Source organism: Tupaia chinensis, unplaced genomic scaffold (genome assembly GCF_000334495.1).
Source record: "Tupaia chinensis unplaced genomic scaffold, TupChi_1.0 Scaffold142100_1, whole genome shotgun sequence".
Taxonomy (NCBI): domain Eukaryota; kingdom Metazoa; phylum Chordata; class Mammalia; order Scandentia; family Tupaiidae; genus Tupaia; species Tupaia belangeri.
The window spans coordinates 1,298,837-1,311,481 of record NW_006201951.1 but is presented as its reverse complement, the minus strand read 5'-3'; the positions used below and the strand labels follow the sequence as shown (position 1 = coordinate 1,311,481).

Below are 12,645 nucleotides of genomic sequence, written 5' to 3'. Positions count from 1 at the left end.
TGCGCGCGGTGGCCGGGGGGCAGCCCCTCACTTGCATCCGAGCTGAGGTACTGGCAGCGAGCCGCGGGCTTTTCAGTACCACGTGGAGCCTGTGGGCATGAGTGTGGACCTGGTTCTGGCCCACTGCCCTCTCCTTGCTGCCCGCCAGGATGCCTTCCGCCCCGGCTCTCATGTGACACTGCTGGTGGGTGTGGCTGCAGCAACCAGTAAACACGGGCCTCAGGACCACTGCCTGCTCACATGGGACCTGGGCGACACGGGAACCATGGGCGACACGGGGACCTGGCCGACATGGGGACCCTGGGCGACACACGGGGACCACTGCCTGCTCACACGGGGACCCTGGTCGACACATGGGGACCCTGGGCGACACACGGGGGCTTGGGCAACACACGGGGACCGCTGCCTGCTCACACAGGGACCCTGGTTGACACATGGGAGACCCTGGGTGACATGTGGGGACCTGGGCAATACACGGGAAACTCTGGGCGACACATGGGGACCAGTGCCTGCTCACACTGGGGACCCTGGGCGACACACGGGGGACCCTGGGTGACATGCGGGGACCTGGGCAACACGTGGAGACCCTGGTGACATTCCAGAGTCAGCAGGAGCCTCCTGGGCCCCAGGGGAAGACGTTAGCCTCCGACAGGCTGGTTGGTCTCCCTTGTTGGGAGAGTGTAGGCGTGGCAGAGAACCAAGGCATCACAGGTGAGCAGAAACAAGACACCAACTACTCAAGCCTTGCCTCCACGTCTGGTTTTCGCTGCTCACCAGAGAGGCGCTGGGGTGGAGAACGTGAGGAGTCGCCCCTGGGGATGGCCATGCCGCGGCCCCTTTCCCATCCTCTCAGGGTTCTGGGCACGCACATGCTCCCAGCCTGTTTTTCAAAGCTGCCAGGTCCAGGACTCGAACTCTGCAGTCGGCCACAGTGTGGGATCTGACACCTTGACCGCCCCGCCACCGGTCGGCGCCACCGTGTGGCCAGCACTGTCAGAGCGCCCTCCGGGGTTCTCCCTCGTGGGCATCTTGACTCAGACCCTCGGAGCTCATGCCTTCCGTCGCGTGCACAGTCCTCGCCCGTGCTCAGAGGCCGCGTCTTCTCCATGGTCTACGTCCTGGTCCCGTGGGCGGTCACCGCCCCATCCCCTGGACCACACGCCTGCTAGGGGATGGCTGGGGTAAAAATGTTCATTTTTAAAGACTTTTGCTTAACCTTTTTGCTAAGTCTGACCATAAAGCTGAGTTTTTTCTTTTTTAAGTTGTATTAATTTCTTCCATGGCTGAGAAGGACACACAGAGACAGACAGACAGACAGTACCCCAGTGGGGTCTGCTTGCTGCATTGCCCTGTCCTTGGCCGACCCTGAGTCACATGCCCAGGTTCTCAGGGAGGTCTCAGGGTTTGAGCCCAGACCCGTGGCCCAGGGTGGCTGTCAGAGCATCTCCGTAAGGCCACCTGCCCCCCCTCTCACGGCGTGTCTCGTGGGTCTTTTGCCCGCTCCTCCCATGGAGTGGGTTTAGGAAGGAGCAGGGCTGTTTTCACGTGACTTCGTTCACAGATCCAGTTGAAGTCCCAGGAATGGAGTGCTCGTTGGGCACGTGTCTCTCGCCGTGTTTCCCAGGGATGCTGCTCCCCTGCTGGAGGAGGCTCCGCACCCATTGGCCACGTGTGAACTGCCTCCTCGGAGGTCCAGTGGGGGCCGCCATGGACGCGGCCCCGCCCCTGCTCCCGCTCCCGCGCCAGGCATCGCTTGCTTGCAGCTCGTTGTGGCTCTGTCCCCCCGTTCGGAGCACTCGCTCCGTTCTCCTGGCTCCCGCCCTGTCTGGGCACCTGTCTCCCCGACACTGCTTGTGCTCAGCCTTCTCCCACGGTCGCAGTGACAGCTTGGGGACAGCCATGAGATGTCAGGCCCTGTGTGAATACCTCCCTCGCAGCACACATTCCTCTTCTCTCCTTTTGAAGGCTCTCATGACATTGTCATTTGCCCAGGAAATAACTTGTGCAGAGCTGTCCTTGTCGTTTAAGTCACTGAATCTAACAGGGCGGTACCCCCACCAGCATCGCAGCTCCTCAGCTCGAGGGACCTTTGTCTCGACATCTTTCTCTTTTCCACGTCGGCCTGCAGCTGCCTGGGCATGTCTGGTGCGAACCCCAGGGTAGGGCCTTTGCCCACCCAGCCTGATGATGGCTGCGCGTGGAAGCAGCCACTCCTGCTCGCGAGGAGCCCCCTGTCCGTTCCTATCCCCACATGGCCTCTGGAGCCCCACTTGGGCCGGCCGGCCTGCCTACCGAACACTGTCCCCACGGCAGCTGGCCCTCTCCTGCCCACCGCACCCCTCCTCTCAGCTCACCTTCCCTTACGCTCACTCTGCTCTCTGGAGGTCGCGCCTGCCTCGGCCTGTACGACCTGTCCCCGGCTCCGTACTTCTGTGTGCGTGTGGTGTTCACGCCCTGCTGACCCTTGTCATCTCCATCTGTGTATAGCGTCTTTGCTTCCCTCGTGCGGGACATCCCGAGGGGGGTCAAAGTAGGAGCTGTTGGCAGGCTGGCGGGCTACACCGCAGGGCTCTGGCGGGGCCCTGAGCCGCAGGCTGTGCGGGCTGGCTGATCTCCACACACTCTGCGTGCAGCAAATGGAGACAGGGCAAGGGAGGACTCCAGTCCGAGTCCTCGAGTCCCCGTCAAGGCAGACGGGCCGCTGTACCCTTCCAGGGCCACTGTGCCCTTGACAGCGTGTGTCCTCCACTCACACTGGCTCTGAGCTAGGCCAGGCCCCCGCCAGGCCCCGCGGTTACTCCCAGGGCCTCTGAGCAGCCCTGCATGTTGGCGCTGTGGGCTCAGGCTTGCCAGACGGGCTCCTCCAGCATCGTGCAGTGTCAGCTGGGTCTGAGCCCCATGGAAGGCCTGGGCACAGGTGTGTATTCCTGGGCTCCTGCTGTGCACACATCGGCCCTTGTCATACCACGTGGGTCATGCCGTCCTGGCTCGACACCTTGCCGTGACAGCTCCCCAGAGGCGGGGCCTCAGTCAGACTTGGCTGCAGCTGTCCCGAGTGTCTGTCTGTCTCTCTTTTTTTTGGAGAGATTTTTGCTGTAGGGCGTGCACGCTCGCCAGAGGGGAGCGGTTCTCTCACTCTCCCACCCTGTGATCGCAGGGTGGGTACAACGGCAGCGCCAGCCTTTCCTGGGACTCAGTGGGAAAGTGAGAGAACCACTCCCCCAGAGAGATGGCCACACTGCAGTCTCCCCTCCTCTATCCTTGGGATTTGGGGCACACATGCCCCTGTGCCTGCTGTGGGTTTCAAGCCACTTGGTTGGGAGCTGCACTTGCTGTTGGCCATGTGGGGGTCCAGCACTCTAACCACCATGTCACCTGCTGGCCCCTCAAGTTCTTCCTTAGCCGTGTCACTCGACTCTGCTGTGGCCCAGATGGCCTGTGTCCTGTGCTCACCTCCCCACCGTGCCGCTCTGGCCCGCCTGCTTCCTGGCCTGGCCTTGGCCTTGTCCCCAGGCTCCTGAGTCCCAGGAAGGGCCGGCGCTGCCATTGTACCCACCCTGTGATCACAGCCAGGGACCTCGGCCACCCAGCCGTCGTCCTTCCAGGACTGCACAGAGAAGGCGCTGTTCTGTGTGTGCCTGGGTGTCACTTCGGACCCCCGCTGTCCTCCAGCCTGGCCAGGGCCACCTCTGTTGATGCCCAGCGAGTCGCTTTTATCTGCTGAAGCGTGGCCGGCACGCCTGGGTGTCCCGGGCTCTCGCGCCGGACCGCATGGCCTTCCCCTGCCCTGGCAGCCTTTCCATCACTGCTCGTGTGCAGCCGGCCCTTCCCTTGGCCCATGGGACCACGCGTCCGCTCCCCTTTTTTTTTACGGGCTGGCTTCTCCCACCAAGCAGGGTTTCTGAGACGGGCCCGTGACAGTGGCCTGTGCCAGTGGCTGGTTCTGCGCCGTCCCATCCCTGTCCCCGTGCGGCTCGCCTGTCATCCCCGTTGGCGGAGACCGGTGTTTCCCGTCGCTGCCTGTCCTTGATGAAGCTGTGCCCGCCTGTGGGACCAGGCGCATTTGCAGTTCTGTGAACAGTGCTCAGGGCTGCTGCGGGATGAAGTCAGTTACTGGCATATTTGAGTGTTGAGCAGAAAGTGCCAGAATCTTCTGCAACGTGACATTCCCCCTCAGTCCTTGCCAACGAGGCGGGGACCCAGCTGCCCGCGGCTGGCTGTGCGGTTTTAGTCTGCCTTTCCCTTGGGTAAAGGTGTCTGTGTCCTGTCAGTTCCTCGTTCAGATATTCCGGCTAGTTTTTAACGTGGCTGCGCGTCCAGTCACACTGCAGGAGGTAACCTGTGCACGTGTTGGGGACCGAGCACCGTGTCTCACACACGTGCGGACACAGGTGCCGCCAGTGCTTCTCCGGGTCTGCCCCGCCCCGTTTTCTCGGTGTCGGCTGCCCTCTGTGCCCTGCCTGAGCCATCTGCTCCCACGTGGAGGGCGTTTTCTGTCTTCTAGACGTTTGGCTGGAACTGGCTTTCGTGAATGCCTCCAGGGACAGCCCAGGCCCGCTCGTCTCCCTGCGGAGGGTGACGCCGAGCCGTCTGTGGGGGAGGTTCAATTGCTCATTGACTTCCATTGCAGCTGTGGTGGAAATCCGAGGCGCCCTCTGTGGTAACCCGTTTCCAGACTCGATCCTGTCCCACCGACCTGTGTAGGTCGGTGCCACTCCGGGAGGTCTTGGCCGGTGTACAGTGCCGCTGAGCGTGGGCAGCGAGGGCCCTCCCACTGTCCTTTTTAGTAAAAAAGCCTTGTTTTAGCTGTTCCAGGCCCTGTGCACGTCTGCAGGAGTTTTCCAGTCAGCTTGTCGGTTTCTACAGACGTAGTCCCCAGGTCTCCACTGGGAGTGCGTTGGGGTGGGTCAGTTGGAGAGACGGCTGCGTTCACGTTGTGGGGCCTCCCAGTCCGTGGAAGGCTGTGTCTCTGCTGTGTAGACACCGCTCACCAGCTCTTGCAGGTGTGCTGTGTAGGGCCACCTGTCCCTGACCTTGCTGGGATGATTTATTAGTGTTAGTGGCATTCAAAAAATATTTCTTAAGATTTTCTTTGTTGGGGCCTGTAGATGGCAGTTAAGGCTCTAGACTCACACATGACTGACGGCGGTTTGAGTCCCAGACCTGGCGGCTTGCTTTCTCACTTTCCCTTTCTCTCTTTGTTTCTTTGGTCAGATTAAAAAATAATAACAAATAAGTAAATAATTCTTTAAAGATTTTTTTCTCCGTTCAAGAGCATGCCAACTGTCAGTGAAGACAGGTGTGCTTCTTTCTCACTCTTTTCTAAGCTAGGGCCTCCCTCCTCACTGCCCTGGTCGGAGGCTCCGGGCAGGCAGGTGTCTTCTGTACTCCCAGGGGGCACTCAGCGCTGCTTAGGAGCCACAGGGACCTGCATCCTTCTCCGAGACGCCCTGGTGCCCTGAAGAGGGGATACTTTTCTTCTGTAACCTTTTGCTGTAGGGCCGTGTGCTGGCCAGAGAGTGAGGAAGCACCCCGGGGTTTGGTGCACCACAGCCGCTCTCCTCTGCTCTCTCAGGGCTCTGGGCACACACAGGCCGCGGAGTCTGGCCTTGAACCGCACAGCGGGCCGTACGGGTCAGCACCTTCACCCCACGCCGCAGGCCCGCCCTGCTCAGGGTGCCTCGTCCACGGGGGTTGCATGGCCCCCCTCTAGCCTGCTTGTCAAGGGGGTACAGCACTCGGCTTCTGCACGTCGAGCCAGCCTCCGTCCCAGGGCGGGTGCCAGGAGCCGTGATGGCGGTCCCTCCACTCTGTGGTCTCGGTGCCAGGCCCAGAGGTGCGCTGGCACAGTGGTGCCGCAGGTGGGGTCCGACCGGCCATGGCCTGATGGCTTTGGAGTCCGTGCTCCTGACAGGTGGGCCAGTCGGGCTCCCACAGACTGTGCTATTTGGGGTGAATACCGGCCGGGGGCAGGCGGCATGGTGGGTAAGGTGTCGGGCTCCCTTAGACTGTGCTATTTGGGGTGAATACCGGCCCGGGGAGGCAGGTGGCGTGGTGGGTAAGGGGTCGGGCTCCCTTAGACTGTGCTGTTTGGGGTGAATACCGGCCGGGGGCAGGCGGCGTGGTGGGTAAGGTGTCGGCCTCCCACAGACTGTGCTGTTTGGGGAGAATACAGGCCGGGGAGACAGGTGGCGTGGTGGGTAAGGTGTCGGGCTCCCACAGACTGTGCTGTTTGGGGTGAATACCGGCCGGGGGCAGGCGGCGTGGGGGGTAAGGGCGGGGTGGGTAAGGTGTCGGGCTCCCTTAGACTGTGCTGTTTGGGGTGAATACCGACCGGGTGCAGGCGGTGTGGTGGGTAAGGTGTCGGGCTCCCTTAGACTGTGCTGTTTGTTTGTTTCTTTTTTATTTTTGGAGAGGTCTTTGTTATAGGGCGCGTGCGTTCACCAGACAGACAGAGAGAGACAGAGGGACAGAAAGTGAGAAATCACCCCCCGGGGGGATGGTCACGCCACAATCCCTTCTCTATTTTCCTCTCGGGATCTTGGGCATGCACGCACACGCACCCGGCGTGAGTTTAAGCCACCGGGTCTGGGACTGGAACTGCGGTCAATTACATGGGAGTCCAGCCACGTAGCCATTACACCAACTGCTGGTCCTGTGCTTTGTTTCTCACTTCCAGGTCTCATCAGAGAACGTGCATTTCCTGGGACGTCTCTGCTGGCCTACCAGGGGGCCTCCGTCCAGGGGACCTCCGTCCAGGGTGTCTCCATGGCCGAGCATTTGTGTGATCCAGAAAAGAATGTGGCTCCGTCGCTGGGTTGGGGTTCTGTAAGAGGAGGTTTAAACCGGGTGGTTTGACTTTTGTACCCCCTGGGACCGCCCCACTTTCTGCCTCCTGGGCCCTTGGCCGTCACTGTGAGAGGAGAGCGGTGTCTGGGGTACCTGAGCCCTGTTTTGTGCTGTCCCTGAATCCATGTGGTCCTGTGGTCACACTGGCGGGTGCTGCTTAGCAGCCATGTGCTTGGTTCCCAGCCCACCCCGAGTGCCCGGGCATGGCCACGTGCCTGGGGCCCCAACTGCCCAGGAGGCTGAGGCAGGAGGACCCGACCTGGTAGGACCTGTCTGAGTAGAACCGGTGAATCCCAGGGCTATGCTTGCGTTCCTCCGGATCTGTGCCCCTGCAGTTCGGGGAGAACCTGTCGAATGAGGCCTTGGATGTGACCAGGTCTGGCGGTGGGTACAGGAGCAGCACAGCGGGGAGCTGGCCAGCTTTGGGTGGCGAAGGTTCCCGGCGTTCCCTTCTGCCCGGAATTCAAGCTTGGCCACTGCGGTGTGCCGCCGTCACCCTCCTGAGTGTTGGGCAGCCTTTCTGCGGGCTGGCTCCATGCTCTGCAGCCTGGGCACCGGGAGCACAGCCCGGGGCCCGCGTAAGGCTCCACGTGCCCCCCTGCTCACCCCCAGGGCCCGGGGGAGGACGTTTCCTTTCTTACCATGGGTGCTGCATGGTGGGGCCCCGGGCACCAGGTCTGGTTGGGCTGCCGCGGGCGTCTGGCCACCTGGGGGTGGGCAGAGCACCTGGGCATGTTCACGGATGGCGTTGGGTTCGTGTCAGGACCCGGGTGCCCAGACCACACTGAGCTGCCAGGCCCTCGTCGCCCCCGGTCAGACCGAAGCTGCTTCTGGCAGGTTGGCAGGGCCCTGTGGCCGCAGGGTCAGCTCGGGCTGCCCGAACCAGCCTCAGCCTGGCTTGCCTTTCTCAGGTGCTGTGTCTAGACAGGGAGGCAAGGGTGGCAGCTTCCCCTGCAGTGGGAGATGTGGTTCCAGTTGGTTCTGCCGGGGGGTGGGGGTTGCTTCAAGGGCAAGGCTGGCCCCAGCCCCAGCTTACCCCAACTTCGTTTTTAAAAATTTGGCAGGACCAGCAGTTGACATAATGGCTGTGTCGCAGGACTCTCATGTAGTCGACCACGGTTTTAGTCTTGGACCCAGTGGCTTGAACTCACACCGGATGTATGTGCGTGTGTGTGTCTAAGATCCTGAGAGCTGAATGGAGAAGGGATTGCGGCATGGCCATCCCCTCGGGGTTTGATTTCTTGCTTTCTGTCTCTGTCTTCCTGGCAAGCACATGCACCCTATAGCAAAAAAAAAAAAAAAAAAACTTCCAAAAAAATTTATTTTGATTTGGCACTTGGACCAGCAGATAGCGTAATGGTTATGTTGCTGGACTCCCACGTAGTTGACCATGGTTCAGGGGTTTAAAACTCACGCTGGGTACGTGTGCATGCGTGCCTAAGAGGAGAATGGAGAAGGGATTGCAACGTGGCCATCCCCCTGGGGGTGATTTCTTGTTTTCTGTTTCTTTGTCTTTTTCTGTCTCGCGCACGTGCCCTATAGCAAAAATCTCAAAAGATAAAATAAAATAAAAAATTTAAAAATCAGCACCAACCTTCCACCAGCCTTCTTGTCTTCCCTTACTTCCCCCTCCTGTGGACGCGGCCCTCGCCCAGGGCAGTGGAGAGTGCGCTGTGGACGCGGCCCTCGCCCGTGGTGGGGAGTGCTCTGTGGACGCGGCCCTCGTTTTTTTTGCTGTGGATGTGGCCCTCCCCCGTGGTCGGGAGTGCGCTGTGGATGTGGCCCTCGCCCAGGGTGGTGGGGAGTGTGGTGGGTGAGGGCGAGGCGGCACCCAGAGGCCTGAGCAACTTCACCCATTGTGTCACATGTCACGCATCCATGAGTTTCTTTCCTCCTAAGTGACCCAGGTGACACCACTTCGGGAGTCGGTGTGAATGTGGGTGAAGGTCTCTGGGTGATGTGGTGGAGATACAGACCCCAGAGAGGGAAAGCGATGGCCCTTTCAATGCCTCTTGTCCTGCTTCAGGTAAATCTTAAATTGAGGGAGATAACCGAGAAGGAGGTGAAGCTGAAGCAGCAGCCGCTGGAAGCCCCGGCTCACCAGAAGGTAAGGGTAAGGGCCTCTGTCGCTGGGGCGCCGGGCCGGCCAGTTCCCTGCCTTCTGCATTGTCATCGCCGCAGGAGCAGCAGCTCTTGGGACCGACCTCCTGGCCAGCTGACCCTAGGTGTCGCCCGAGAAGTGACTGCAAAGTGACCGCGGCAGCCTGTCCCTGTCCTTCCCTAGCTAGGCTGTCTTCTGGGGAGTGGGAGGGTGAGGGCCTGTTGGGGGAGTGAGTGCAGGAGTGAGGGGAGCTGGGCTTCTGCCAGTTAGTGGAGAGGAGGGGGCCTGCTGCTGATGGCACCTGAGGGCCCTGGCTTCACCCACGAGGCCACGTACCCGGACCTGGCTGGGCGGCTGATGCCTGCCTGACGGGGTGCTGAGGTGGCGTGTCACCTGTGCTGGTCCCTCGTCCGTTTCTTCCCCTAACATGAGTCTCTTGGCCAAGCACATGTGACACCGCCCGGCTGTGGCGCGCTCGCCCTGCCCCGGCCCTCTGTGTGCCTTCCTCCCTGGGTCCCTGCCCCCTCCTCTCTGGCCATGCTTCCGTTAGCTGGCCGCCCACCTGTGCCTCCTTGGCTGGCTCCGAAGCAGCACTGTGCCCCCCCCCGCCCCGTTGGCATCTAAACACGTGGGCGCAGGCTGAGCATTGCCCCTGCCCGCCGTGCCGAGCACCCTCGCTACTGTGGGGTGGCGATGTGGTCCCCCAGCGGGGTGGGCTGGTGCGGCATCCCGGCAGCTCGGCCCACTACAGAGGCCAACTTGCTGTGCAGGGTGGGGACCGGGCGGGCGCCAACCTGCTGACTCCTCCGCCTTCCTTCTCTCGCCTCCTGAGCAGTCCCCCTCCAAGTGGTACTGGAAGTTAGTGCCCGTAAGTGTGCCCGGCCACCACCCTGCCACTGCCATCCTGTCGCCATCACTGCTGCTGTCTGTGTGCCTGTCTGTCCGGGACCTGCCATTTCAGAGCGGGCCCATGGGCCCTGCGGGCGGGCAGTTGGGGACACCCCCGTGCAGCCCAGTCCCTCAGCTCCTCCTCTGAGGACCTGCACAGCCACGTGTCCCAGGCCCTCCCCCCTCTCCCGTCTTCCAGTGGCGCTGCTGCCCACGGAGCCGTAGTGGCTGGGGCCAGCGCACCTGGCTGTGCAGCCCTCCAGGGTGAGCTGCTGGGGGGTGCAGAGAAGGGCTGTCTTGCGGGTGTCCTCCTCTGGCCTTCTGGGGGTTGCAGCCACTCCGCTGTCCTGGTCCCTGTCCCCAGGCAAGGGCTGACCCACAGCGCTGCAGGAGCTAAGCCAGGCGTGGTGCACACCTGTGACGCCGCTCCTCGTGGCACTGTGAGGCCATCTAAAGGCAGAGTGGGGGGACGCCCAACAGGCAGCGAGGTGGTCCACTGCTCTCACTGCCCGTGGGACCTGGTCCCTGGAAACGCCTGGAGCACATCCTTGGGAACCCAGCCGCGGGCCGAGACTTTGTGCCCTCCTGTGACTGCGGTGCCGTCGGTCTTACCCGGGCCACGTGGTCCCTTGAGTCCTGTCGTAAAGGAAGTGGCGTGGACAGAGCTGGTCGGTGGCCCTGTGAGCAGTAATGTACCTACCTCATCCTGAGGGATCTTCTTTCCTGACCAGGAAAGAAGAGAGCATCCTCGTGGATATTCACGTCTTCGAGTGCCACAGGGCATGTGCGTTCGCAGGAGGTGGGGCGGGAAGAGGGGAGATCGGCCTCTAATGAGGCCTGGTCCCACCACAGTCCCTCTTCCTCCTTTCTCCATCTGTCAGGGTCTGGGCACGCCCGGTGGTTTTCTAGCTGCCGGGGCTGGGAGTCGAGCCCTGGCTGGCCGTGCGGGGCTTCCCCTGCAGCGCTTGGCTGCCACACCACAGGGCACCAGCGTAGCTGTGTCTTCCCCGCCCTGGGGGCCGAAGAGCTAAGTGGGGAGCACTCGCAGACTTAGGGCACTAGAGTCCCTGTCCCACCCAGTAAGGGTCAGGGCAGAGGACTGGCCAGGGGCTGTCCCTCAGGCTCTTCTATGGGGCAGTCGACAGCCTCCTGCTGCGGTGTTCGGTGTACAGGTCTGGGCAGGCCTGGTCGAGTGGCAGGTGAGAGGTCTCACCGGCCTCCCGGCGGTTTCAGAAAGCGCCTCCCCAAGGCCGTAGCACCAGCCCTGGTCTCCACAGTTCAGAGGGCCCCTGACTTCACACCCACCCCATCCGTCTGGATTTGAGAAACCACCCGCTCTCCTGCATGGCTGTGGTCACGCACCCATGTGTCTGCATCTGTGTGGAACCTGGCCTGGCGCATGGGTGGGCACTGCATGCTGGAGCCCGTGGGCTTTGCACGTGTGCTTGTCGTGAGGTGGGCCATGTGTCGTGTGTGCTGTGGGCCTGGAGAAACAAGTTAAACTGTGTTGGAGCAGACCTTACCAGCCCAAGCGAGGCTCACTGTGCGGCCGCGGAGACACTCCGTCCAGGTGTTGGCTGACCGTGAACAGCTCGGGTCTGGGGTGTGCGAGGCGGCGTCCTAGAGAGCAGCACTCGCCCGGGCCTCAGAGACCCGGAGCTCCCTCGCCAGACCGCAGTCCCCCAGCTTGTCGTGTGCATCGTCCTCCGGGGGATCGTGGGTGGGGAGTGCCGTGTTCCCAAGCTGTGCTGCGGGCGAGTGCGGAGGGCACACGGGTCCCGTGGGCCAGGGCAGGGACTCTGCTTCCCGCCTCTGGCCACCCTGGTCTGCGCTTATACGCCCACCCGGCTGCGGGAGCAGATGCCATCTGCGGGCTCAGGACGCCTGTGCTCGGCTCCCCACCTGCAGAGCCGCGCCGGCTCCCGGGACCACGCTCTGTGGAGCGCCTGGTGCGCCCAGTTCCCGTGCTCCGCAGTGACTGGAGGGACTGGTTGCTGCGTCACGAGAAGTCCTGCGGTTCTCAGTCCACGCCAGCACGGTCTGCGTTTTTCTCGCTGCTGAGGTTAACACTGACAGTACCTAGAAGAGTCACAGCGACTCAGGTCTGCTCGGCACCGGCTGTCACGGTTTAACTTGTTTCTCACCGTCTCGTGTGTTGGCCCCGCAGGGCACGCATCCCAACCCTGCCCCCTTTCCCGTGTGCCGCCGTGGCCGCTGCACCTCCATGTTGGCGTGGACTTACACTGCCAGCTGCTCGCTGTCCCAGCGTGGCCAGCCCAACCCCCTGGGTCCTGACATACATGTTCCAGGCGAGGCATGTCGCCCCAGCGTCCTGGGCTTTTCTGGGTGGTTGTGACTTCCATGCGGCCGGCAGGCAAGTGCCACCCTGAGGTGAGCGCGCCTGTGCGCAGTGGGCACGGGTGCAGAGAGGCGCACACAGACGTCGCCCTGTTCCCTGCAGGCCCGCTATCGCCGAGAGCACCTGTGCCCGAGGCAGCCGCTCCGCTTCCCGGTGCTGGAGGACCTGATGCGGGACGGCAGTGACGGGGCCGCGCTCCTGGCAGTCATCCACTACTACTGCCCCGAGCAGGTGAAGCTGGACGGTGAGTGCGGGCCGCGGGCCGGGCCCTCGGTGTCGGAGAAGGTGGGTGATGGGCCAGGCCGGGCCGCCTTTCACAGAGGAAGGGACCACTTCAGAGCGTCGGTGACGTCACCCGCGCCTCGGAACAAGTATTAATAGCGTTTTTTTTTTTTTTTTTGAGGGATTTTTCACTGTGGGGGGCGTGCCCTCGCGAGAGCGGGCGACA

General features: G+C 62.2%; 1 protein-coding gene across 1 annotated transcript in view; it reads left to right on the top strand.

Annotated features, from left to right (window-relative positions):
• Window positions 1-12,645, top strand: part of CAMSAP1 (calmodulin regulated spectrin associated protein 1) — a gene marked incomplete at its 5' end in the record, with an annotated part of 37,714 nt that overhangs the window by 3,162 nt on the left and 21,907 nt on the right. The window contains 3 exon segments of the mRNA XM_027766289.1: window positions 8,876-8,956; window positions 9,786-9,818; window positions 12,300-12,441. Of these exon segments, the coding sequence (XP_027622090.1) occupies window positions 8,876-8,956; window positions 9,786-9,818; window positions 12,300-12,441 (256 nt within the window).